Source organism: Zophobas morio, unplaced genomic scaffold, assembly GCF_036711695.1.
Source record: "Zophobas morio isolate AGI-343-1 ecotype UQ-CSIRO unplaced genomic scaffold, CSIRO_AGI_Zmor_V1 ptg000004l, whole genome shotgun sequence".
NCBI classification, from domain to species: Eukaryota; Metazoa; Arthropoda; class Insecta; order Coleoptera; family Tenebrionidae; genus Zophobas; species Zophobas morio.
This window is the reverse complement of record NW_026972109.1, coordinates 321,712-347,160: the sequence shown is the minus strand read 5'-3', so window position 1 is coordinate 347,160 and position 25,449 is coordinate 321,712. Positions and strand designations below refer to the sequence as shown.

Sequence of the window (25,449 nt, the reverse complement as noted above, 5' to 3'; positions counted from 1 at the left end):
TGAATTTTTCATTCGTTGTCACATCGAGGGGCGGAGCATAATTGCAAAATCCGCATTTACTTACAAAAATTTACCACTTTAAACATGTTTATTCTTGTGAAAAGAAGGCCAAAAGCCGAGAAGTCGAAAAATCGGAAAATCCAAAATTTAGAAAATCGAAAAATTGAAAATCGACAAGCCAAAAAGTCAAAAAATTGAAAAACGGAGAAATCAATATTAAAAATTTAGAAAATTGTAGAATCGAAAAACTGAAAACTCGAGTAATTGTATGATTCCAAAACTGAAACGACGAAAAATCGGAAAATCGAAAAATTAGAAAATCAAAAAGTCGAAAAGCCGAAAATTCGGAAAAGCCGAAATTTAAAAAATTGGAAAATTGAAGAACTGAAGAACTGAAAACTCGAGAAATTGAAAAATTCCCAAACTGAAAAGACGAAAAATTGGGAAATCAAATTATTATCGAGAAATCGAACAATCAAAGAATGGGAACATCGGAATATCCATAAATCGAGAAAATTAAATAAATAATACAAAATCGACAAAAGGAAAAAACTGAAAATCGAAAAATTAGAACATCCAAAAATTGAAAATTCCCAATATTGAAATGTTGAAAAATTGGAAAGTCGAAAGTTTTTTAAAATCCAAACATCGAAATGCTTAGAATTGGGATAAAAAAAATCGTAAAATTGAAAAATTGAGAAATCAATAAACTGAAAGATAAAAAATTTGAAAATATCGAAAACTTGAAAAATTTAAATATCGAAGATCTGAAAAACTGAAAAATCGGAAAATACGAAAAATTGAAAAGTGTAAAATTTAAAAAATAGAAACGTTAAAATATCGAAAAATCGAAGAATCGAGAAATCGAATCATCAAAAAATCTAAAAATGGAAAGATATAAGACTTAAAAATCGAAAATTGAAGAATCGACAAATTGAAAAATCGAATAATTGAAAAGTCGAAAAACCGAAAAGATAAATTATCGAAAAACAGAAATCGTGAAATCGAAAAATTGAAAAATCGAGATAACGAAACATAAGACCGAGAAGTCGAAAGATCGAAAAATTGAGAAATAGAAGTGGTTAAAGATTGAAAAATAGAACAATTCAAAATTGCAATTTGAATTAAAAAAAAAAAACGATAAACCGAAAAAGTGAGAAATCGAAAAACTGAAAAATTAATTCCGAAAAATTGAAAAACCGGAAAATCCAAATACGATAAGACAAAAAATCGAAAGTAAACCGTTTAATCGAAAATTGAAAAATCGGAATATCGAAAAACTGAAAAATTAATAAAATATTAAAAAAAGAGGCAAAATATACCTAATATAGGCTTCTCGATCATGTTTTATTTTTGAAATTTCTATGCAACGTTGTCACGTTATTTTCATTTTACTTGATTTTGATTAACAATGCACACTAAAAAAATGCAATATGGTATCACATTATTATGTGGCAGCGTCGCATAGGAATTTCAAATATAAAATATGGTTGTAGAGCCTAAACAGAGGCCAATCGTAGAATACAATAATATATTGGGTATTCAATTAAAAAATAATAACAATAATAATAAGTTGTAGGTTACATTTGCATATATTAAAAATATTGTGAAATATTATAATTTTCAATATCGATATTTCAGTCTTTTTCGAATTGAAATTAAATGCAGGAATTATAAAATTTATCGTATAAAAAATAATTAATAAAAAAGAGAGAAAATAAGAAAGCAGTAAGATGAAGTAATAAAATGCAGATTTCTTAAAAAAAAAGCGAAAATTGCAGAAATAGTCAACTCCAGATATCGAAAATACTTAACAAAAAATAAAAAGAAAAAACATAGTAGAATGTTACATCACACTATAAAGACTTTTTAGAAACCTTTGTTAAGAACATTGGAATAATGTGAAAATAAAATATGGTTATTAAGCCTAAAACATGCCAATGCAAAAAAATTCTATACAGTCGAAAATAATTTTAAATTATGCTGTTCAACGAGCCGCGAGCCTTAATTAAATTGCACATAAATCGCAGGAATTTAATTAGCTAATTTGGTACAATTTTAGACTTTTGTGGTCGCCACAACGTCACTAGTAAAAGCAAGGTCTAAACCCAGGTAAGAATACCCGCGAGAATTTCCGGACAAACTTTCATCGTATTCGTGACTAAAATTAATATATGACTACCTAGACTTTCATGCAGGCATTGTATTTCTTTTGTGTCAATTTTCTCAACTAATGATCTTTCAAGACTAAGCAGTGTTATTATTGTATTGGGTAACGAATTAACCAACCCGAGTTACGCAATTGTTAACATTTTCTCATAAGTCACTGCGTCTGAAGACGACTGATGAAACTAACTACCATATAAATATCCTACTAAGAATCTTTTCAACCGTGCATTATGTTGCCTAAAGTTTGTTTTATGTTTTATTACGTCTATAGATTTATATATTTAACACAACTAGTTTTAGTAGAACAGTTTATTTTGAAGAAGTTCTGGAAAAAAACTATTATTCGGGTCATCGCGTTTTAAGAGACACATCAGGAGGGAGGCGATGGAGTGATGGAAGCTCTTATATAAGTGAAATGTTAGAGAAACTGCGTAGAATCTATAAAAGTCCATCGAGTGATTAAACGGGTGAAAGTAAGTAGTGTCTTCAGTTTAAGTATTTATTAAATTATTTATTAAATCCAGGTACGTATCAATAGTTACATTGTTGAGCGAATTATAATATTTTTTGTATGTGTGTACAATTCAGCAAACATGAAATTTCTTATTCTGTTGGTTGTGGTGACGATTTCCGCCGCGTTTCCTCAAAAAGAAGGTGGAGCATACACGAACGAAGCCATCAGACAAGCACAGAATACATTCCTGATCCCGAAAGACGCCCAAATCCAAAAAGTGAGTCCCGAAAATATCCAGACAATTTTTTACAATTTTTTAAATCGTGACGCTTCTAGGTCCAAGAAGGTATCGAAATAGGTGCCTACGAGAGCATCCCCGGCAACCAGAGGATTAATTTATTCGAAATCCTCGGCGACCAGTTCCCCACGGAAGTAGTAAATAATTTACAACAGCAAATAGATCAAGTTGGTCGCAATTAAATTATTCCACCATTTAGAATTATATAATTTCATTGTCCCGACTCTCCTGTTCTAGTCTGTCTTTTCACGATGTCCCCGCTTTCTTTCCACATTTCACTGAACGTAAACATTGATATTCTTCCGCGCAAAGTGCCAATCTTGTAGTGTCTAAAATTGTGTAAACTTTTCAATAAATTTTTTATAAAAGTGACGATTTTCCGAGTAAAATGTTTGGTGAAAGTTGAAGATTCATATCCTTGACCTGACCTGAGTAAACATGCATGTTCCTACTTTCTCTTTTCAAAAGAGGTGGTGTGGAGAAGATCGGAAACGCTTTCGAGATGTGACAAATGGAAATGTCAACTATTCGCTTTAGTCGTTACAAAATAAAATGCAAGAGATAGTTGCAGCGTCTGGTAAATTATGACCAAAGGTTGTCCTTGCAAAAACAATAAAATATTACGTAAAAGAGGCATTTGCACGTGTTATGTAACGAGTTCAAACAATTGAGTGTTTAGTGGGTTTATATATCGATGACCTAATCGTTAAACAGCGAATTAAAAAAAAAAAAAACGGGAAAATAGTGTCCAAGAACACGAACACTGTGTCCCTGACACTGGATAGTGAAAGTGAAAACATTGAGAAATAAATGACAGCATCACTAATGCAACTAAGAATGAATTTATTGCGACAATTCATTAAAAAATATACACAGTCGTGTCAATAAATTTTTAAACGCAAAATAAAAAATATTTATTTGTTTGTTTTTCTACAACTATCTGTTTCTGTAGTTAAATACATTGGATATAAGGCTCAAAATGTTCGAGTTATCGGAACCGCTTTTTCTTCCTCGAAATACGAATTTGGCAATGGTGTCTGTTATTCGGTGAATCGCTTCCGACTCTTGGTTACCTCGTCCGACTGGTTTGGGACTGCTGGTTTCCTCAAAAAGTTCGTCAAAAATTTTCGCAGATTCTTCTTTTTCTTCCTTAGCTGTCAAAATACGTTCGGTGTTGCTGGCACTCAGTTCTAGTTTCAGTTGTTTGAAAATTTCATCTGTCTCCTCTTGAGCTGAGTTTGGCCTTTTACGCAAATTTTTCGTTATTGTTTCAACAGTGGCGAAATCTTCGCTTTGGAGTGAAACTAGACTGTGTCCAGTGTAAGATTCTGCAACAAAATTTTCGTCATTGTCGTAAATGACTTATCTACTTTTTACAAAACACTGAAAAGTGACGTCATGGCAATATCGTACCAATCCAGGATGGAAAAAAATTATTTAACTTACCTGATTTTGAATTTTTCAAATATAAACTCATTAATAAAAAAAATGAGCACAATTTTTGAGACATTGTGAGTGTTGTAGTTCCCATAGACGAAATTAATACTGATGCTCAGTCTTGCAAAAAGATGCAACGAAACTTGTTACACACCATCACATACCTTTCCCCTTCAAGCATAAAATCGGACAATGGAAGCCCCTGGTGGGGACCAGAGATTAAAAGGAAGAGTAACAGTTTAACTTCTGTACAAAACCAAACAACAAATTTCTCCTGTTACGTAATTCTCCGACAAAGTTCCTCGTTCAGACTTGCGAATTTCAAAAAAGCTTCAGGATATTTTTAGATGACCTTATGGCTCTTTGGAGAGGATGAATAGACAAATTTTGGCAGGGACGTGACGAGGTCCAAGTCCACGGCAACGACTTTTGGGTTCAAATTCACGGCGGCGACCTCCAGACTGGAGTTCATCTGCGCCGTCGACGATGACCTCCACATTCAGGTCAGCGCCGATTTTTGGATTATCTCCGTTAGATCTGAGTAGAAACCCTATAAGTAAACAAGTTTTGCCGGTGGTTTTTACTGATAAAAAACCCCTTGTATCGATCATTGAAGCTACGCCACTGCCTCACACCTTCGTCAACACATAACCTATAAAATAAATTCAAGTCAGTGTTGTGTGTCAAGGGCTAAATTTGTTCATCCTCGTGCTGGCTTACAGACTGACATTTATGTAACAAAAAGCACAAAGCACAGGTAGGAAACGTAATTTATTTAATAAACTATTGAATAACACGTAGGATATTAGAAAGTCACGACTGTTGTGCTTTAAAGATCAAGAAATATCGTACATAGTGTTTGTATCATAAAATTGCCACCGGAAAATTGAAACCAGTACTTGTCCAGGGGCGTGGCTAAACACCCAGGGCGGGGATTCAATCAAATTTCTCTCATTCGTATTATTTCCAATTATAACAATTAAGGTCGATTTATAAACTTGCCGCTGACGAATTAACAGTTCATCACGATTGAGATCGAGACGGATGGTCTTATTTTTTAATTAATACATTTAGTTTTGTTTGTATAACACGATTACTTAAAAACATATTTCACATGGTAATTTCTCGTAGAAAAACAAGGATTTTACAATTAAGCTCCGCCCCTCGGCTTACGACGAATAAAAAAAATCATCAGAATTGGGATAGGGTGGGTGGGCGGGGCCTAGATTTTGCCCTTTTTTTAGTGTACATGGCCATTTTTTCACAACAGGAAACTTAAAACATGGTTAAAATGGTACATTTTTGCAAGGAAATATGGATTTGGCAATTATGGGGCGAAGATGTTTTAAGTTTCATGTTGTGAAAAAAAGTCTACTTATACTAAAACAAAAAGGAAAAATGTAGGCCCGCCCACCCGCCCTGTCTCCATAGTGATGATTTTTTTTAATTCGCCGTGAACCAAGGGGCGGAGTTGAACTGCAAAATACTTATTTCTTTACAAAAAATTAAAAACATGTTTCTGAGTAACGTCTTGTTAAAAAAATATTACGTATATTAAGAAAATAAGGCTAAATATAAACCCCACCCACCCACCCCTTTTCAATTGTGACGATTTTTTTTCTTCGCCGTGAACCGAGGGGGCGGAGTTTAACTACAAAATACTTATTTCTTTACAAAAAATTAAAAACATGTTTTTGAGTATCGTGGTATTCAAAGAATACCATGTGTATTAAGAAAAAACAAGGAAAATATGAACCCCGCCCACCCACCCCATCTCAATTGTGATGATTTTTTAATTTTTAAAAACTTAAAACACGTTAAAGATAGTAAATTTTTATTTTTGATTTTCCGGTTTTTCGATTTTTCAGTTTTAGATATTCAAGTTTTTTTTACTTTTCGGCATTACAATTTGTCAATTTCCCAATTTTTCGACTTTTCGATTTCCCGATTTTCCGATCTCTTGATTTCTCGATTTATGTATGTATGTATCGATTTCTGGATTTTTCAATTTTTTGACTTTCCGGTGCCCCGATTTCTAGATTTTTAGACTTTTCTCTCTTGATTTCCCGAATTTTCAATTTCCAATTTCTCGAAATGCCGATTATTTAACTTTCTAGATTTTCAATTTCCACATTTTTCGATTTTTTAATTTTTCGAATTTCCGGTTTCTCGATTTTTCGATCTCTTGATGTTTCCATTTATCGATTTTTATATATTTGTTCCATTTCCCAAAATTTTCGACTTTTCCATTTTCGCAATTTTTCGACTTTTGTTTTCAAAAATGTTGCTCCATTTTTCGATTTTTCGACATTTCGGTTTTTCGATTTTTCAATTTTTTGACTTTAAGGTTTCCCGATTTCTCAGTTTTTCGATATCTCGATTTACCGGTTTCTAGATTTTTCGACTTTTCGGTCTGTAGATTTAGATTTTTGAATTTCTCGATTTTCTTTCGATTTTTCTACTCCCCGATTTCTCAATTTTTCGGTTCTCAATATCTCGATTTTTCAGTCTTTCGATTTCTCTTTCGATCTCTCTTGATTTCACGATTTTTCAATTTTCCGATTTTCCGATTGCTCGATTTTACGATGTCCGAAGTTTTCGGTTTTTCATTTTTTAGATAAGTGCTCACGATTTTTTATTTTCGACATTACGATTTTTTGCTTCCCGATTTTTTAACTATTCAATTTGCCTATTTTTCGATTTTTCGATCTCTTGATTTCTCGATTTCCCGGTTTCTAGTTTCTGTTTCCACATTTCCCAATGTTTTGACATTTAGAATTTTCAATTTTTCGGCTTTTCGGTTTCCCGTTTTCTCAATTTTTCGATTTGTCGACTTTTTTCTCTCGATTTCTCGAATTTGCAGTTTTCCAATTTTTCTAAATGTCGATGATTTGGCTTTTTAGATTTTCGATTTCTCTATTGTTCGATTTTTCAATTTTTCGGATTTTCGATTTTTTGATTTCCCGATTTTTCAATTTTTCAAGTTTTCGATACTCAACATTTTTATTTTTCGACATTACGATTTTTAATTTCCCGATTTTTCGACTTTTCGAGTTCCCGATTTTTCGATCTCTTGATTGCTCCATTTATATATGTATGTCTCTATTTCCGGATTTCTCAATTTTTGGACATTTCGATTTCTGCATTTTTCAATTTTTCGACTTTCCGGTGTCCCGATTTCTTGATTTTTGGACTTTTCTCTCTTGATTTCCCCAATTTTTAATTTCCAATTTTTCGAAATGCCAATTATTGAACTTCCTAGATTTTCGATTTCCACATTTTTCGAATTTCCGGTTTCTCAATTTTTCCATCTCTTGATGTTTCCATTTCTCGGTTTTTATATATTTGTTGCATTTTCCAAAATTTTCGACTTTTCCATTTTCGCAATTTTTCGACTTTTGTTTTCAAAAATGTTGCTCCATTTTGTGATTTTTCGATTTTTCGATGCTCCATTTTTTCATGTATTCGATCCCTCGATTTTCCGGTTTCTAAATTTTTTGACTTTTCAGTCTGTAGATTTAGATTTTTGAATTTCTCGATTTTCTTTCTACTCCCCGATTTCCCTCAATTTTTCGGTTCTCAATATGTCGACTTTTCCGTCGTTCTTTCGATTCCTCTTTCCTGGAATTTCAATTTCCCGATTTTTCGGTATTACGTTTCGATCTGTCTTGATTTCACGATTTTTCAATTTTTCGATTTTCCGATCGCTCGATTTTTCGATGTCCGAAGATTTGGGTTTTTAATTTTTTTTTTTATTTTCAGATTTCCCAGTTTCTCAATTTTTCATTTTTTAGATAAGTACTCAAGATTTTTTATTTGCGATTTCTCTATTGTTCAACTTTTCAATGTTTGAGTTTTCCGATTTTTCAATTTTTCGGCTTTTCGATTTTTTGATTTCCCGATATTTCAATTTTTCAAGTTTTCGACTTTTCGATTTCCCGATTTTTCAACTTTTCGATTTTCCCCTGTATTTTCAGATTTTTCAGTTTTTTTTGGATTTCCCGGTTTCTCGATTTTTCAGTTTTTAGATACTCAAGATTTTTTATTTTTCAACATTACGATTTTTTAATTTCACGATTTTTCGACTATTCGATTTTCCGCTGTCCCAATTTTTCGATTTTTTATTTTTTTTTTTTTTTTGGATTTCCCGGTTTCTCGATTTTTCAGTTTTTTAATTTCAGGATTTTTCGACTATTCGATTTTTCGCTGTCTCAGTTTTTCGATTTTTCATTTTTTTTGGATTTCCCGTTTTCTCGATTTTTCAGTTTTTAGATACTCAAGATTTTTTATTTTTCGACATTACGATTTTTTAATTTCCCGATTTTTCAACTATTCGATTTCCCGATTTCTCAAATTTTCGATTTTGCGATGTCTTGATTTCTCGATTTCCCGAATTCTGTTTCTATTTTGGGATTTCCCAATTTTTTGACATTTAGATTTTTCAGTTTTTCGACTTTCGGTCCCGATTTCTCAATTTTTCTCTCTTGATTTCCCGAACTTTCCAATTTTTCGAAATGCCGATTATTTAACTTCGATTTCCACATTTTTCAATTTTTCAATTTTTCGACTTTTCCATTTTCTCAATTTTTCGACTTTTGTTTTCAAAAATGGTGCTCCATTTTTCGATTTCTTGAGTTTTCGACATTTCGGTTTTCCGATTTTTCAATTTTTCATCTTTAAGGTTTCCCGATTTCTCAGTTTTTCGATCTCTCGATTTCCCGGTTTCTAAATTTTTCGACTTTTCGGTCTGTAGATTTAGATTTTCGAATTTCTCGATTTTCTTTCGATTTTTCTACTCCCCGATTTCTCAATTTTTCGATTCTCAATATCTCGACTGTTCCGTTTTTCTTTCGATTTCTCTTTCCTCGAATTTCAATTTCCCGATTTTTCGGTATTACGTTTCGATCTGTCTTGATTTCACGATTTTTCAATTTTTCGATTTTCCGATTGCTCAATTTTTCGATGTCCGAAGTTATCGGTTTTTCATGTTTTTTTATTTTTAGATTTCCCGGTGTCTCAATTTTTCATTTTTTAGGTAAGTACTCAAGATTTTTTATTTTCGATTTCTCTATTGTTCAACTTTTCAATGTTTCAGTTTTCAGATTTTTCAATTTTTTGGCTTTTCGAGTTTTTGATTTCCCGATTTTTCAATTTTTCAAGTTTTCGATTTCTCGATTTCCCGATTTTTTAACTTTTCGATGTTCCGCTGTCCCAATTTTTCGATTTTTCAATTTTTTTTGGATTTCCCGGTTTCTCAAATTTTCGATCTTTCGATATCTTGATTTCTCGATTTCCCGAGTTTGTTTCTATTTTCGGATTTCTCCATTTTTTGACATTTAAATTTTTCAGTTTTCGACTTTCGGTCCCGATTTCTCAATTTTTCTCTCTCGATTTCTCGAGTTTTCAATTTTCCAATTTTTCTAAATGTTGATGATTTGGCTTTCTAGATTTTTAATTTCCACATTTTGTAGGGAAATATGGATTTTGCAATTAGGCTCCGCCCCTAGGTCTGTCAAGGAATGAAAACTTCATTACTATATATTTAGATCAGGGCAGGTATGGATGGGGCTTAATCTTTAGCTTTATTATTATTTTTTTTAATATACATAGTATTCTTTGAATAACATCATACTTAAAAACATGTTTTACATGATAATTTCTTGTAGAGAAGTAATAAGGATTTTGCAGTTAAGCTCCGCCCTTTTGGCTTACGATGAATAAAAAAAATCATCACAATTGAGATAGGGCGGGTGGGTGGGGCTTATATTTTGCCTTTTGTCTTAATATACGTAGTCGTCTTTTCAGAACAAGAAACTTAAAACATGTTTAAAATGGTAAATTCTTGTAGACAAATGTGGATCTTGCACTTAAGCTCCGCCCCTCGATCTGACAACGAATGAAAAATTCATCACAATTCAGAATTGAGATCGGGGCTGGTATGGGTGGGGCCTAATCTTTGGTTTTATTTTTTTCTTAATATACATAGTATTCTATGAACAACACGATACTCATACTTTTTATTTCTCGTAGTAGAGAAATAAGGATTTTGCAGTTAAGCTCCGCCCTCTTGGCTCACGACGAATAAAAAAAATCATTACAATAGAGATAGGGTGGGTGGGCGGGTCTACATTATACTTTTTTTTTCTTAACATGTGTAGACTTATTTCGACAACTAGAAACTTAAAACATGTCTAAAATGGACAACGGGAACTTCATTGTTTGTAAATTTTAATATGTGACTGCGACCAATCAAATGTGACGTCATGGTATAAACCTAATTTATGTAGATGCACGAGCACAGGTATTCTTAGTACTTTCTCCTGGCTTTGTTATGTAAGACGGAGAAAGTCTTTAACTTCCGAAGATTTATATACCCAAAGTCGATAAATCCCAGATTATTTATTCTAGTTTTCTTTTCTTAGACATGTTAAAACGAAGAAAAATTGATTTTGGAGCTTCCATTGAACGACTAAAAACATCCTCCATAGAAAGAAAGAAAATAGTTTCTGATAATCTAGATCTAGACTATATTAGGCTTCTGCCACAGGAGTTGGCCACTGAGTTACTGAAGCAGTTAGAAGACTCAATAGAGTACTTGGATGGTGAATTCTCTAAGGTAAAAGTTTTTGGAAAGTGGCACCAAATACCCAGACAACAAGCTGCATATGGAGATGAGGGCACAGTTTATCGATTTTCGGGTGTAACTATTCCGGCCAAACCGTGGACTGAACCTCTCGAGTTAGTTAGAAATTTAATAAAAGAGGTCACTGGGTTCACTTACAATTTTGTCTTAATTAATAAGTAAGTGATTAAGCCACAATTTTTGACAATTTAAAAAATCGATTACAGGTACAGGGACGGTAAAGACCACATTGGAGAACACAAAGATAACGAAGCAGAACTTGACAAGAACACACCTATAGCTTCTTTATCACTAGGACAACAAAGGGTGTTTGTGCTTAAGCACCAAGATACTAGAAAGAAAGGTCCGGCTAAGCGGGATATCGCCAAAGGTATGGCAAATTTTTTACTAAATACACAGATATATGTTTTAATTTTACAGTTGAAGTGGAATTGCAGCACGGAAGCCTTCTTCTAATGAACCCACCCACTAACAGTTTTTGGTATCATTCTCTGCCCCCTAGGAAGAATGCGCCGGGTGTCAGAATTAACCTAACTTTTAGAAAAATTAACAATTAAAGTCATTAAGTTTGTACGAAACAATGTATACAGTTTATTTTTTGATAATAATTTAATTTTTAAGTTATGGGTGAATTTTAAATTAACGTTAGGGGCGCCATCTAGTTTGCAACGTTGCACAAACTGCGGCCTTATTTTTTTTCCGGAAACCGAAATAACATGCTGCCACCTGATCCATTTTTCCCAAAGATCGAGAAGAGTTCTGTTTTACCGACGGCGATATCGATCGCCTTCATTCTCCTTCTGACGTAACATTGGATGACCTTGCATATGTTTGTAAACACACAGACACGTTGATCTGTTTGTGTGATAAAGTGAGGTGGTTCAAGACCAAAATTTGTAAAAAAATAGAGCAGTGACAGCAGAATACAGAGATGGACTTTCAAGAGATGGCAGTTATTGAGGAGCAAAGCACAATGGTGAGAAACTTTGCGAAATCCTTGTGACAAAACATTGTACAATGTAATTTTTGTGTTTGTATGCTGGGAATAATTGCATGTCATGATTTACCATCACGCGGTGTTGGTTGTGTAAATGGTTTAAAATGTGGACGGACTGGGGTTTGTGATTGTGGTTTTTGATATCGTTGAACAAAAGATTTAATTTATATCCTAAATATTTGAGAGGCACAATTGGGTTATGAGGGCGCATGCGCACTAGGAGGATGGGTCGCGGGGCTTGAAAAAGCGCGGTTAAAACTGGAATATCAAGGGCGAGGAATTGATTAGAGATTGTAGAGCGTGGTTTTGAAGAAAATCGTGTCGGGGTAAATCTGGGTCAGTCTTTCGTAGAAGACTTCACCTTCAGGCTTTTCGGTTTGTTCTTTTTGTGTGTTATGTAATAGCGATGGACAAAAAATGGTGTCTTCATCTAGCAACATTATTTAATTTGGAATTAATGGAACGTAAAATTTGCCACGTTTTGTTTTATTTTGATTAGAAAGAGTGCATTTTGTGCCCAAGGTCGAAAATTTCTATTGAAAAAATTAAAAATGAGCTTTTCGAAAAGTCTAAACATTCACAAAAAATTCTGGGGGATAAATTTCGATGAGTTCGATTCAAAAGTGTGACATGTTCAAGGTCTCGAGATTGAGGCCAATCTTTGAAAATGCTGCAGGAATCGTGGTACTTTTTTTTAATATGTAAAAAATTCTGAAAATGGTAGACAAGTGATCCGAAATTTATAAGAACTTTTTATTTTTCGTTTATTTAATTTTTACGTTTTTCAGTTTTCCGATCTTCCGTTTTTTCATTCTTCAATTTTTCGATTTCCATTTTTTCTAGTTTTCGATTTCAAATTGTGTGAATTTTCTACTTTTAGATTTTTTTAATTTTTCGTTTATTCCATTTTTAGATTTTTCCGTTTTTTGTTTTTCCAATATTTCGATCTTTCTGTGTTTTGTTTCCTCAATTTCTCAAGGTTTCACGTTTAATTTTTTTTATTTTTGGATTTATCGATCTTTTGTTTTTTTTGTTTATTCAATTTTTCGATTTGCAATTTCTCGATTTTTCAATTTTCAATTTATTAAATTATTCGTTTCTTCAGTTTTTTCGATTTGAATTTTTTCTGGTTTTCAGTTTAAAATTTTTCTATTTTCAATTTTTTAATTTTTTTAGCGTTTTTTTCCATCTTTCTGTTTTTTGTTTCTTCAATTTCTCGAGTTCCACGTTTAAAATTTTCGATTTTTTGATCTTTTAGATTTTTCAATTTTTTTAATTTTTAGTTTATTCAGTTTTTTGTTTCTTTAATTTTTCGATTTGCATTTTTTATAGTTTTTAATTCAGAATTTCTGTATTTTTTAGAGTTTGGATTTCTTTAATGTTTTGTTTATCAATTCTTTTTAATTATCGATTTTTCGTTTTTCCGTTTTGTCTTTTTTCGAGTTTTCAAGTTAAAATTTTTCAACTTTTCGTTTTGGCTGTTTTTTGTTTCTTCAGTTTATCGAGTTTTCACGTAACATTTTTCGATTTTTTATCGTTCGTTCTTTGTTTCTTCAATTTTTCGATTTTTCAATTTTCAAATTTTTGATTTTTTTCAGTTTTTTGTTTCTTTAATTTTTCGATTTGCATTTTTTATAGTTTTCAGTTTAGAATTTCTGTATTTTTCAGAGTTTGGATTTCTTTAATGCTTTGTTTATTAATTCTATTTAATTTGTTGATTTTTCGGTTTTTCCGTTTTTTGTCTTGTTTCGAGTTTTCAAGTTAAAATTTTTCAACTTCTCGTTTTGGCTGTTTCTTGTTTCTTCAATTTATCGAGTTTCACATAAATTTTTTCGATTTTTTATCGTTCGTTCTTTGTTTCCTTAATTTTTCGATTTTTAAATTTTCAAATTTTTTAATTTGTTTTTTTCAGTTTTTTTTTCGATTTGAATTTTTTATAGTTTTCAATTTAGAATTTCTGTATTTTTCAGAGTTTGGATTTCTTTAATGGATTGTTTATTAATTCTTTTTAATTTATCGATTTTTCAGTTTTTCCGTTTTCTTTTTTCGAGTTTTCAAGTTAAAATTTTTTAACTTCTCGTTTTGGCTGTTTTTTGTTTCTGCAGTTTATCGAGTTTCACGTAAAATTTTTCGATTTTTTATCGTTCGTTCTTTGTTTCTTCAATTTTTCGATTTTTCAATTTTCAAATTTTTAATTTCTTTTTTCAGTTTTTGGTTTCTTTTATTTTTCGATTTGCATTTTTTATAGTTTTCAATTTAGAATTTCTGTATTTTTCAGAGTTTGGATTTCTTTAATGGATTGTTTATTAATTCTTTTTAATTTATCGATTTTTCAGTTTTTCCGTTTTCTTTTTTCGAGTTTTCAAGTTAAAATTTTTTAACTTCTCGTTTTGGCTGTTTTTTGTTTCTGCAGTTTATCGAGTTTCACGTAAAATTTTTCTATTTTTTATCGTTCCTTCTTTGTTTCCTTAATTTTTCGATTTTTCAATTTTCAAATTTTTTAATTTGTTTTTTTCAGTTTTTTGTTTCTTTAATTTTTCGATTTGCATTTTTTATAGTTTTCAATTTAGAATTTCTGTATTTTTCAGAGTTTGGATTTCTTTAATGTTTTGTTTATTAATTCTTTTTAATTTATCGATTTTTCGGTTTTTCCGTTTTGTCTTTTTTCGAGTTTTCAAGTTAAAATTTTTCAATTTCTCGTTTTGGCTGTTTTTTGTTTCTTCAATTTTTCGAGTTTTCACAATAATTTTTTTCAGTTTTTAGGTTTTCGGTCTTTTATTTTTTATTCCTTCAATTTTTGGATTTTTCAATTTTCAAATTTTTTAGTCTTTCGTTTTTACAGCTTTTGGTTTTGAATTTTTCGATTTACATTTTTTCTAGTTTTTAATTTAAAATTATTCTATTTTCAACTTTTGAATTTTTTTAACATTTCGTTTATTCAGTCTTTTGATGTTTCAATTTTTCGTTTATTCAATATTTAATTTTAATTTTTCCATCTTTCAATTTCTCCAGTTTCAGGTTTAAAATTTTCGATTTTTCGATATTTTAGTCTTTTGTTTCTTCAATTTTTCGGATTTTTCACTTTTCATTTTGAGTTTCAAGTTGTCAGTTTAAAATTTCTCTATTTTTCAGAATTTGATTTTTTTTTGTTTCGTTTATTAATTCTTTTTAATTTTTCGTTTCTTCAGTTTTTAGGTTTTTCGATTTGTTCAATTCGATTTGAATTTTCTCGATTTTTCAATTTTAAAATTTTTTAATTTCCTTTTTTTCAGTTTTTGTTTTTGAATTTTCCGTTTTGCATTTTTTTTAGTTTTCAATTCAAAATTTTGATTTGTTTTAACGTTTCGTGTATTTTGTTTTGGATTTATCGAAAAATTGAAGTAACAAAAAACTGAAGAAACGAAAAATTAAGAAAATTCAAAATTGAAAATCGAGAAACTAAAGCGAAAAATTGAAGAAACAAAGAATAAAAGAAAAATCGAAAATTTTAAACGTGAAAATTCGAAAAATTTAAGAAACAACAGACAAATCGAAAAACTGAAAATTTTAAACTTGAAAAACTCGAAAAAAGTCAGAAAACGGAAAACCGAAAAAACGAATAATTAAAAAGAATTAAACGAAACATTAAAAAAAAAATTCAGACTCTGAATAATAAAGAAATTTTAAACTGAAAACTAGAAAAAATTCAAAGCGAAAAATTAAAGATATAAAAAACTGAGGAACGAAAATTTAAAAAAATTGAAAATCGAATAATCAAGAAATTGTAAATCGAAAAATTGAAGAAACAAAAGAATGAAAGATCGAAAAATGCAAATTGAAAAATTCAAAAAACATAAACTGAAAAAACGAAAGATTAAAAAATTTGGAAATTGAAAAATCGAGAAAATGCAAATCTAAAAATTGAATTAATAAAGAATAAGAGATCGAAAAACCCAAAAACTGAAAAATTTTAATATAAAAACTCGAAAAATTGAAGAAACAAAAAACTGAAGAAACGAAAAGTTAAGGAATTTCAAAACTGAATATCGGGAAACTGCAAATCGAAAAATTGCAGAAACAAAGAATAAAAGTTTGAAAAATCGAAAACTTCAAACGGTGAAAATTCGAAAAATTGAAGAAACAAAAACCAGACGAATCGAAAAATTGAAAATTTTAAACTTGAAAACTCGAAAAAAGACAGAAAACGGAAAACCGAACGATTCGTTTATTCAATATCTCGAGTTTTCACGTTAAAATGTTTCAGTTTTTTGGTTTTTCTATTTTTCATTCCTTGTTTCTTTAATTTTTCGATTTCCATTTTCTCGAATTCAGTTATCAAAATTTTTTTTTGTTTCTTTAATTTTTTTTCTACTTTTTAATTTTTTCTTGCATTTTTTTCTAGTTTTCAATTAAAATTTTTGTGTTTTTCAACTTTTGAATTTTTTTAACGTTTCGTTTATTCAATTTTTCGGTTTTTTGTCGTCAATTTCTCGAGTTTTTGAGTTTAAATTTTTCGATTTTTCGAGTTTGAATTCGTAATTTTACGATCTGTCTGTTTTTTGATTCTTCAGTTTCTGGAGTTTCCAAGTAAATTTTTTCGATTTTTACATTTGTCTATCTTATATTCTTTCGTTTTTTCAATTTATTGATTGGCAAACTCGATTTTACATTTTTTTATTGTTCGTTTCTTCAATTTTTTTGTTTCTTGAATTTTCACGTTAAAATTTTTTACTTTTTAGATTTTTTATTCTGTCTTCAATTTTCGATTTGCATTTTGTCGATTTTTTAATTTTTCCTCTTTCAGTTTTTTGTTCAATTTTTCGACTTTTTTCTAGTTTTCAATATTTTTTTTTTGTTTTTCAACTTTTGAATTTTTTAATGTTTCGTTTATTCAGTTTTTCGAGTTTCAAATCTTAACTTTTGTAGTTTATCGATATTTCAAGTTTGATTTTTTTTCATTTTTCTGTCTGTTTTTTGTTTCTTCAAAAAATTTTTCAGTTTTTATGTTTTTCGATCTTTTATTCTTTATTTCTTCAATTTTTCGATTTCAATTTTCTCGATTTTTAAATTTTTTAATTTTTCGTTTTTTCAGTTTTTATTTATGAATTTTTAGATTTGCATTTTTTCTAGTTTTCAATTAAAAATTTTTCTGTTTTCAACTTTTGAACTTTTTAAGGTTTCGTCTATTATTTTTTTTAATTTTTGGATTTTTCGGTTTTCCGTTTTCTGTGTTTTTTCGAGTTTTCAATTTTAAAATTTTCAGTTTTTCGATTTGTCTGGTTTTTATTTTTTCATTTTATCGAATTTTCACGTTTAAAGTTTTCGATTTTTCGATCTTTTATTCTTTGTTTCTTCAATTTTTCGGTTTGCAGTTTCTCGCTTTTCAATTTTGAATTTTCTAAATTTTTCGTTTCTTCACATTTTTGTTTCTTCCATTTTTCCACTTTTCACATTAAAATTTTTCAGTTTTTAGGTTTTTCAGTCTTTTATTCTTTATTACTGCAATTTTTAGATTTGCATTTTCTCGATTTTTCAATTTTCAATTTTTTTTCAGTTTTTGTTTTTGAATTTTTCGATTTGCATTTTTTTCTAGTTTTCAATTTAAATTTTTTCTATTTTCAACTTTGGATTTTTTTAACGTTTTGTTTACTCAATTTTTAGATGTTTCAATTTTTCATTTATTCAATACATATTTAATTTTAATTTTTTCATCTTTCTGTTTTTTGTTTCTTCAATTTTTCGATTTACAACTTGATTTTTCAGTTTTCAATTTTTTAAATTCTTCGTTCCTTCAATTTTTTGGTTTCTTCAATTTCTTGAATTTTCACGTTAAATTTTTTTACTTTTTAGATTTTTAGATTTTTTATTCTGTCTTCAATTTTTCGATTTGCATTTTGCGAATTTTTTAATTTTTCCTTTTTCAGTTTTTTGTTCAATTTCTCGACTTTTTTCTAGTTTTTAATAATTTGTTTTTGTTTCGTTTATTCAGTTTTTCGAGTTTCAAATCTTAACTTTTTCAGTTTTTCGATATTTCAAGTTTGATTTTTAAAATTTTTCTGTCTGTTTTTTGTTTCTTTAATATCTTTAGTTATCACGTTTAAATTTTTCGATTTTTTTTTATTTTTCTATCCTTTATTTTTTCGTTTCTTCAATTTATTGATTTGCAAATTCGATTTTTCAATTTTAATTTTTTATATTTCGTTTCTTCAATTTTTCGATTTTTCATTTTTTGAAATTGAAAAATCGAGCTTTTGTAAAAGTTAAAAAAATTCCACAAAAATTCCGGGAAGCAGATTTCGAGGAACTGAATCCAAAAATATGACATGTTGATCCTTATTGAGGGCTGTGATTGAAAATTCCGGAGCAATCGTGGCATTTTTCTCAAGGACCCATTTACCATGATTTTGGAAAAACTGGGTGGTCAAAAATTATGAAAAAAAAAACATGTTTAAGCAGGAATGATGCGTTATCGGGAAAAATAATCCAACATCGATACGGCAACTAGTTTCCGAAATATTAAATTTCAAAATTAACTTTCCAAAAAATATCTCAAAAATGCACATTTTTGACAATTCTGAAAAAATTGTACAAATTTTCGAGGAAATGAAGTCGAAAATGGTTTGCGGAGGTGGAGATCTACCAGAAAATTCATTTAGGTAATTTTCGAAAATAGTCAAAAAATTGTTCAAAAAAGGAGTTTTTGGAAAAGTTGTCTAAAAATTTTCAAAAAAATCTGGGAGATAGATTTCAACGAATTGAATCCAAAAATATGATATTTCGTGGTCCCGGTTCTAGATTGAAAGGCCATCATTGAAAATTGTGGAGCAATCGTGGCATTATTTATTAAGGGCGTATTTATGGGAATTCCGGGAAAACTGAGTGGCCAAAAATTATGAAAAAAATCACGTTTAAGCAGAAATGATGCGTCTATCGATTGACGTGGCAACTGGTTTCCAAAATATTCGATTCCAAAACCAAATTTTTAAAATATCTCACAAATTGACAAATTTTACTTTATCGATTCTGAATCGCGGGATCTATGTATAACTACGTTTTTCCCTCCGCACCACCAGTTTAAACCAGTTCACGCGACCACATGAATGGAGATAACACCTCGTTCATTTTCACAAGCTGACATTCCACCCAAAACCACGTCGCAATCAATCGTCACATTTAAGCCATTAGCGCCCCGAACCACCAAATTCCAAATCGTCACCGGCGAACCTCGCCACATTCATTCCACAACATCGTGCCATCGCACCACCTCTCCCAACTTTATCTCGACAGCGATAACAAAAATAGAAAATATCTGATTGATCACAAAACTCATTGCCCAACATTATTTATTTAGCGCCTCGTTCCGAAACCTCCAGTCATAAAATCCACGCAATCGCCACTCGTACAAGACCTGAGTCGTAGACATGGAGTCGAACAATATTATTTAGCACAGCTCACGGTAATAACAGTTGTACTGCGCAATAACCGGCGTTGTAGCAGTCACGTCGTTCTGGGTTGCTTGCCTTGCTTTCATTGCGTACGAAAACGAATACCGGGTTTACTACGCATTTAGAACATCGCAGAACGGTAAGCAAATCATTTTGTCACTACCCGAAATCCTTAAAACTAATTCAAACGCACCCCAGTCAACACAGTTTCCCTGTACATTGAAATTTCCCCGAATTTCCGCGTTATGAATGAAGAATTTGTAGTGCGACGATCTAGTTTATTGTTTTAAGTGGTGATTAATTTTTTAATTTGATTTGTTCGTGGTTTTCGGTTGAGTCGAGGAGTGTTTTATTTATTTTATTTTAAAAGCGTTGGTATTTTTTGATCGGTCGGGCGAAACGTGGCGTCCTTTTTTCGGTACTTCGTTGTTGTCATTTATAATTAGTCTGTGAAAAAAATATAGTTTTCTTAACACATTTATCTGAATATTTTTTGACCGGCCGGCTAAAAATATTGCGTTTTTAAGCCGGTTAGCCTTGACATTGGGTTAAACGCAATATATGCTGAAAGGAGGTCTAGCCTGTTGCCAGTGATAACAATGTTTTTGTTGTTTTCTTGAATTAAAAAAAAAAAAAGATAAGGAGAGCACGAGTGTGTGTTTCGCATTTATTGAAGCTTTAGGACTTCTCTGCGAATTTTTTTAGCTACGTAACGCAGTTATCAAAGCTTCGTGCGTATCGCAAGCACCACACTGAAGCTTCAATTTCCACTAATTAAGCTACTTATGTGTTTGCGTGGCAACGATTCGTCGTTAATTCGTCGCTTCCCATTTCCGTGTGTCTGTCCGTCGGAATTTTTAAATCAGTTTGGTAAAATTTTGTTTTTTTTTTCAGGAGGGCCCTCACCGTAAGGAATCCGGAAAACGGGGACGTAAGCCGGGTAGAAAATCGGGTGATAAGATTGACATGAAAGCTAAATTAGGTGAGCTTAAAGCACGTAAGCTGACAGACGGTACTTTACAGCGTGGCTTTCTAGAGCGCAGCCGTCAAAGTGCTAGAGAATGTAGAGCCAGAAAAAAATTGAGATATCAGTACTTGGAGGAACTCGTCGCGGATAGAGAGAAAGCGGTTTTCGCGCTTCGAAAAGAGCTGGAAAAGGTTGGTTGACTTATCTGTTGCGACTTAAGTAGCTAGATAGGGATAAGAGTTATATCACTGTGGTGTAACTGCTGTTTTTTCTAATTTTAGTTTCAAGTATGGGCCAAAGAAATCGACGAGGGGAGAGTGCCTGAGGATATTCAGAGGATCTTGGAGGATGTGGGGGCCCTGAAGAAGGAGAAGTGACTACCATGTGATAAATCAGCTGAGAAAAAATATTCTACGTGTATTTTTTTTGTATAGCCTATTTTGTAAATACTTATAATAATAAAAATATTTCATTACTGAGGGTTAAGGTCGATTTATAAACTTGACGCTGACGTTGCTGTTCGGCGTTGCCAACTTGAAGGAAAGTCGCCTAAAGTAGGGCTGACAACAATTCTCTCACTACTTACGCATTGTTAAAAGATAATTTTTTGGACGTTTAAATCGACAAGATTTGTTTTTTTCTATATAAAGATAAAACATGTTTAAAATGGTAAATTTTTTAAGGAACTTATCGATTTTGCAATTAGGCTCCGCCCTTGGGTTTGACAACAAATGGAAAATTAATCACAATTGAGCTTGGGATGGATATAGGTGGGGCTTAATTTTCGCCTTGTTTTTTTTTTTCTTAATATACATTGTATTCTTTGAACTCGATACTCAAAAACAAGATTTTGCAATTATGCTCCGCCCCTTGGTCTGACAATGAATGAAAAATTCATCACAATTGAAATCGAGACGGATGGGTGGGGCTTCTCTTTTGGTTTTCTTTTTTAATTAATACATTTATAAGTTTTCTTTGTGTAACACGATTACTGAAGAACATGATCTGGTAATGTCTCGTAGAAAAATAACGATTGTACAATTCAGCTCCGCCCCCTCGGCTTAAGACGAATAAAAAAGTCGTCAGAATTGCGATAGGGCGGGTGGGCGGGGCTTATATTTTGCCCCTTTTTTCTTAACGTACGTAGTCATTTTTTCACAACAAGGAACTTAAAACCTATTTAAGTACATTTTTGCAAGTAAATATCGATGTTGTAGTTATGGGGCGGAGCCTAATTGCAAAATTTATATTTCCTGATACAATTTTTCCATTTTAAACATAAGTTTCTTGTTGTGAAAAGAAGTCTGCACATATTAAAACAAAAAGACAAAATGTATGCCCGCCCACCCGCCCTATCTCCTTTGTGATAATTTTTTTATTCGCCATGAATCAAGTGGAGCTTTAATATTTTCGATTATCAGTTTTTCGTTTCTTCAATATCTCGAGTTTTCACGTTAAAATTTTTCAGTTCTTAGGTTTTTCGATCTCGTATTCCTTGTGCCTTCAATTTTTCGATTTGCATTTTCTCAATTTTTTTGTTTCTTTAATTTTTCGACTTGCATATTTTCAAGTTTTCAATAAAAATTTTTCTGATTTTCAATGTTTTTATTTTTTTAATGTTTCGTTTATTCAATTTTTCCGTTTGGTGTCTTTAATTTTTCTAGTTGGAATTTTAGATTTTTCGATCTTATATTCTTTGTATCTTCAATTTTTCGATTTTTCCATTTTGAATTTTTTTGAGTTATATTTACTTCAGTTTTTTGTTTCTTCAATATTTCAAGTTTTCACGTCAAAATTTTTCAGTTTTTAGGTCTTTCGATCTTTTCTTCCTTATTTCTTCAATTTTTCGATTTGCATTTTCTCGATTTTTCAATTTTCAGTTTCTTTAATTTTCTTCAGTTTTTTATTTCATTTATTTTTCGACTTGCATTTTTCTTAGTTTTCAATTAAAACTTTTCTGTTTTTCAACTTTTGACTTTTTTATCGCTTCGTTTATTCAATTTTTCCTTTTTTTTTGTTTTTTCAATTTCTCTAGTTTTTGAGATAAAATTTTCCAATTTTTTGATTATTCGTGTTTAAATTTTTCAATTTTTCGATTTGTCTGAGTGTCGATTTTTTTTTTAATTTGTCGATTATTCAGTTTTAATTTTTCAATTTTTCGATTTTTCCACGATTTTTCTTTATTTCTTGAGTTTTGACGTTTAAATTTCTCGATTTATGATTTTTATATCCTTTATTCTTTCGTTTCTTCAGTTTGCTGATTTACAAACCCGATTTTTCAATTTTGAAATTTTTTAATTTTTCGTTTCTTAAATTTTTTGTTTCTCCAATTTCCCGAGTTTTTACATTAAAATTTTTCAGTTATTAGGTTTTTCTATCTTTATTTCTTCAATTTTTGGGTTTGCGTTTTCTAGATGTTTCAATTTTCAATTTTTTTTTTAGTTTTTTGTTTCTTTAATTTTTCGAATTGCATTTTTTCTAGTTTTCAATTAAAATTTTTCTATTTTTCAACAAAAGGCGAAATATAAACCCCGCCCACCCACCCCGTCTCAATTGTGATGATTGTTTTATTCTTAGAAACTTAAAACAGGTTTAAAACGGTAAATTTTTGTAGGGAAATATGGATTTTGCAATTATTAGGCTCCGCCCCTAGGTCAGGCAACGAATAAAACTTCATTAGTTATCATTATTTAGATCAGGGCAGGTGTGGGTGGGGCTTAATCTTTGGTTTTAATTTTTTCTTAATATACATGGTATTCTTTGAATAACACTATACTGAAAAAACATGTTTTACATGGTAATTTTTCGATTTTTCAATTTTAAAATTTGTTATATTTTCTTTTTTCAGTTTTTGTTTCTTTAATTTTTAGACTTGCATTTTTTCTAATTTTCAATTAAAATTTTCTGTTCTTTTGAATTTTTTGAATATTTTGTTTATTCAGTTTTTTGTCTTTTCAATGTTTGGAGTTTTCAAATCTGAACTTTTTCAATTTCTGGAGTTTTCAGGTTTAAATTTTTCGAATTTTAGATTTTCCGATCTTATATTCTTTGTTTCTTCAATTTTTCGATTTGCAGTTTCTCGATTTTTCAGTTTTAAATTTTTCTTTTATCAGTTTTTTTGTTTCTTCAATACCTCGAGTTTTCACGTAAAAATTTTTAGTTTTAATTTTTTTAGATCTTTGATTCCTTGTTTCTTCAATTTTGCGATTTGCATTTTCTAGATTTTTCTATTTTTTTTTGTTTTTTTTTTCAATTCTGTTTCTTTTTTTTTAATTTTTTGTTTCTTTAATTTTTCGACTTGCATTTTTTCAAGTTTTCAATTAAAATTTTTCTAATTGTTTTGATTTTTTTAACGTTTCGTTTATTTAATTTTTCCGTTTTATGTCTTTTCTATTTTTCGAGTTATAAAGTTTAAATTTTTGAATTTTTCCATTTTTCGAGTTTAAATTTTTGAATTTTTCGATCTATCTGTTTTTTGTTTCTTGAATTTCTCAAGTTTTAACTTTTTTTCGATTTTTAGATTTTTCAATTTTTTAATTTTTGTTTCTTTAATTTTTCGACTTGCATTTTTTCAAGTTTTCAATTAAAATTTTTCTGATTTTTTTTTTTTAACATTTCGTTTATTCAGTTTTTCCGTTTTATGTCTTTTCAATTTTCCGAGTTATACAGTTTAAATTTTTCAATTTTTCCATTTTTCGAGTTTACATTTTTTTATTTCTTAATCTATTTGTTTTTTGTTTCGTTTAAATTTTTCCATTTTTAGATATTTCAATTTTTTAATTTTTCGTTTCTTCAGTTTTTGTTTCTTTAATTTTTCAATTTGCATTTCTTCCAGTTTTCAATTTTGAAAATTTCTCTATTTTTCAGAGTTTGAATTTTTTTTAATATTTCGTTTATTAATTCATTTTAATTTTTCGAGTTTTCAAGTTTTAATTTTTTAGTTTTTCGATTTGTATGTTTTTTGTTTCTTCAATTTCTCGAGATTTCAGGTTTAAATTTTTAGATTTTTTGTTTTTTTGATCGGATGTTATTTGTTTCTTCAATTTTTTAATTTCCAGTTTCTCCATTTTTCAGTTCTGAATTTTTTTAATTTTCGTTTCTTCAGTTTTTTGTTTCAATATCTCGAGTTTTCACGTTAAAATTTTTCAATTTTTCGATTTGCATTTTTTCAATTTTTCTAGTTTTTGAGTTTAAATTTACCAATTTTTTGATTATTTGAGTTCAAATTTTTTCGTTTATTCAATTTAAATTTTTCAATTTTTCGATTTTTGCAGTTTAAATTTTTGAATTTTCCGGTCTGTCTATTTTTGTTTCTTTATTTCTTGAGTTTTGACGTTTAAATTTTTTCGATTTCCATTTTCTCGATTTTTCATTTTTTTTCAGTTTTTTGTTTCTTTAATTTTTCGACTTGAATTTTTTCTAATTTTCAGTTAAAATTTTTCTGTTTTCCAACTTTTGATTTTTTTAATGTTTTGTTTAGCCAGTTTTTGATTTTTTCGTTTTTTGTATCAATTTTTCGATTTGCATTTTCTCGATTTTTCGATTTTCAAATTTTTAATTTTCAATTTCTTTAATTTTTCGACTTGCATTTTTTCTAGTTCTCAATTAAAATTTTTCTGCTTTTCAGCTTTTGATTTTTTAACGTTTCGTCTATTCAATTTTTCCTTTTTTTTTTGTTTTTTAAATTTTTCTAATTTTTGAGTTTAAATTTACCAATTTTTTCATTTTTCGGGTTTAAATTTTTCAATTTTCCGATCTCTCTGTGTTTGTTTCTTCATTTCTTGAGTTTTGACGTTTACATTTTTCGATTTCCATTTTCTCGATTTTTCAATTTTTTTATTTTTTTCAGTTTTTTGTTTCTTTAATTTTTCGTTTAGTCAGTTTTTCGATTTTTCCGTTTTTTGTCTCAATTTTACGAGTTTTCAAATCTTAACTTTTTCAATTTCCCGATTTTTCACGTTTCTTCAGTTTTTTGTTTTTTCAATATCTCGAGTTTTCACGTTAAAATTTTTCAGTTTTTAGGTTTTTCGAGCTTTTATTCCTTATGTCTTAAATTTTAC

At 29.9% G+C, this 25,449-nt stretch overlaps 4 protein-coding genes across 8 annotated transcripts; 3 read left to right on the top strand and 1 right to left on the bottom strand.

Annotated features, from left to right (window-relative positions):
* Window positions 1-2,585: 2,585 nt before the first annotated feature.
* On the top strand, window positions 2,586-3,293 carry LOC135133848 (uncharacterized). 2 transcript variants are annotated; one of them, XM_064062371.1, is made up of 3 exons: window positions 2,586-2,693; window positions 2,758-2,900; window positions 2,960-3,293. In XM_064062371.1, the coding sequence occupies exons 2-3, from the start codon at window positions 2,763-2,765 to the stop codon at window positions 3,101-3,103; spliced, it is 282 nt and encodes a 93-aa protein (XP_063918441.1). In that variant the 5' UTR covers window positions 2,586-2,693; window positions 2,758-2,762; the 3' UTR covers window positions 3,104-3,293. The 2 variants fall into 2 exon arrangements, with proteins under 2 accessions (XP_063918441.1, XP_063918448.1); XM_064062378.1 differs by lacking the exon at window positions 2,586-2,693 and having other exon boundaries at window positions 2,739-2,900.
* A 482-nt stretch (window positions 3,294-3,775) lies between these two features.
* On the bottom strand, window positions 3,776-4,873 carry LOC135136544 (uncharacterized). Its single transcript, XM_064065885.1, has 2 exons — window positions 4,368-4,873; window positions 3,776-4,249 (listed from the first exon to the last, which is right to left on the bottom strand). The coding sequence occupies exons 1-2, from the start codon at window positions 4,450-4,452 to the stop codon at window positions 3,858-3,860; spliced, it is 477 nt and encodes a 158-aa protein (XP_063921955.1). The 5' UTR covers window positions 4,453-4,873; the 3' UTR covers window positions 3,776-3,857.
* Window positions 4,874-5,006: 133 nt separating this feature from the next.
* Window positions 5,007-11,625, top strand: LOC135136534 (DNA oxidative demethylase ALKBH2-like). Its single transcript, XM_064065875.1, has 4 exons — window positions 5,007-5,115; window positions 10,781-11,159; window positions 11,208-11,371; window positions 11,422-11,625. The coding sequence occupies exons 2-4, from the start codon at window positions 10,783-10,785 to the stop codon at window positions 11,556-11,558; spliced, it is 678 nt and encodes a 225-aa protein (XP_063921945.1). The 5' UTR covers window positions 5,007-5,115; window positions 10,781-10,782; the 3' UTR covers window positions 11,559-11,625.
* Window positions 11,626-11,810: 185 nt separating this feature from the next.
* LOC135136555 (REPTOR-binding partner) lies at window positions 11,811-20,875 on the top strand. 4 transcript variants are annotated; one of them, XM_064065907.1, is made up of 4 exons: window positions 11,814-11,977; window positions 20,317-20,404; window positions 20,459-20,580; window positions 20,671-20,875. In XM_064065907.1, exons 1-4 carry the CDS (start codon window positions 11,933-11,935, stop codon window positions 20,764-20,766), a joined length of 351 nt encoding a protein of 116 aa, XP_063921977.1. In that variant the 5' UTR covers window positions 11,814-11,932; the 3' UTR covers window positions 20,767-20,875. The 4 variants fall into 4 exon arrangements, with proteins under 4 accessions (XP_063921967.1, XP_063921977.1, XP_063921985.1 ...); XM_064065897.1 differs by having other exon boundaries at window positions 11,811-11,977; window positions 20,317-20,580; XM_064065915.1 differs by lacking the exon at window positions 11,814-11,977 and adding an exon at window positions 19,357-19,561 and having other exon boundaries at window positions 20,317-20,580.
* Window positions 20,876-25,449: the final 4,574 nt, after the last annotated feature.

Bases quoted from the DNA above. Each gene is read 5' to 3' on its own strand.
- LOC135136544 (XM_064065885.1), bottom strand. From the start codon at position 4,452: ATGGGAACTACAACACTCACAATGTCTCAAAAATTGTGCTCATTTTTT. The intron at 4,250-4,367 runs GTAAGTTAAATA...ATTTTGTTGCAG, and splicing joins TTTGAAAAATTCAAAATCAG to AATCTTACACTGGACACAGT.
- LOC135133848 (XM_064062371.1), top strand. From the start codon at position 2,763: ATGAAATTTCTTATTCTGTTGGTTGTGGTGACGATTTCCGCCGCGTTT. The intron at 2,901-2,959 runs GTGAGTCCCGAA...TGACGCTTCTAG, and splicing joins AAGACGCCCAAATCCAAAAA to GTCCAAGAAGGTATCGAAAT.
- LOC135136555 (XM_064065897.1), top strand. From the start codon at position 11,933: ATGGACTTTCAAGAGATGGCAGTTATTGAGGAGCAAAGCACAATG. The intron at 11,978-20,316 runs GTGAGAAACTTT...TTTTTTTTTCAG, and splicing joins TTGAGGAGCAAAGCACAATG to GAGGGCCCTCACCGTAAGGA. The intron at 20,581-20,670 runs GTTGGTTGACTT...TTCTAATTTTAG, and splicing joins TTCGAAAAGAGCTGGAAAAG to TTTCAAGTATGGGCCAAAGA.
- LOC135136534 (XM_064065875.1), top strand. From the start codon at position 10,783: ATGTTAAAACGAAGAAAAATTGATTTTGGAGCTTCCATTGAACGACTA. The intron at 11,160-11,207 runs GTAAGTGATTAA...AATCGATTACAG, and splicing joins AATTTTGTCTTAATTAATAA to GTACAGGGACGGTAAAGACC. The intron at 11,372-11,421 runs GTATGGCAAATT...TTAATTTTACAG, and splicing joins TAAGCGGGATATCGCCAAAG to TTGAAGTGGAATTGCAGCAC.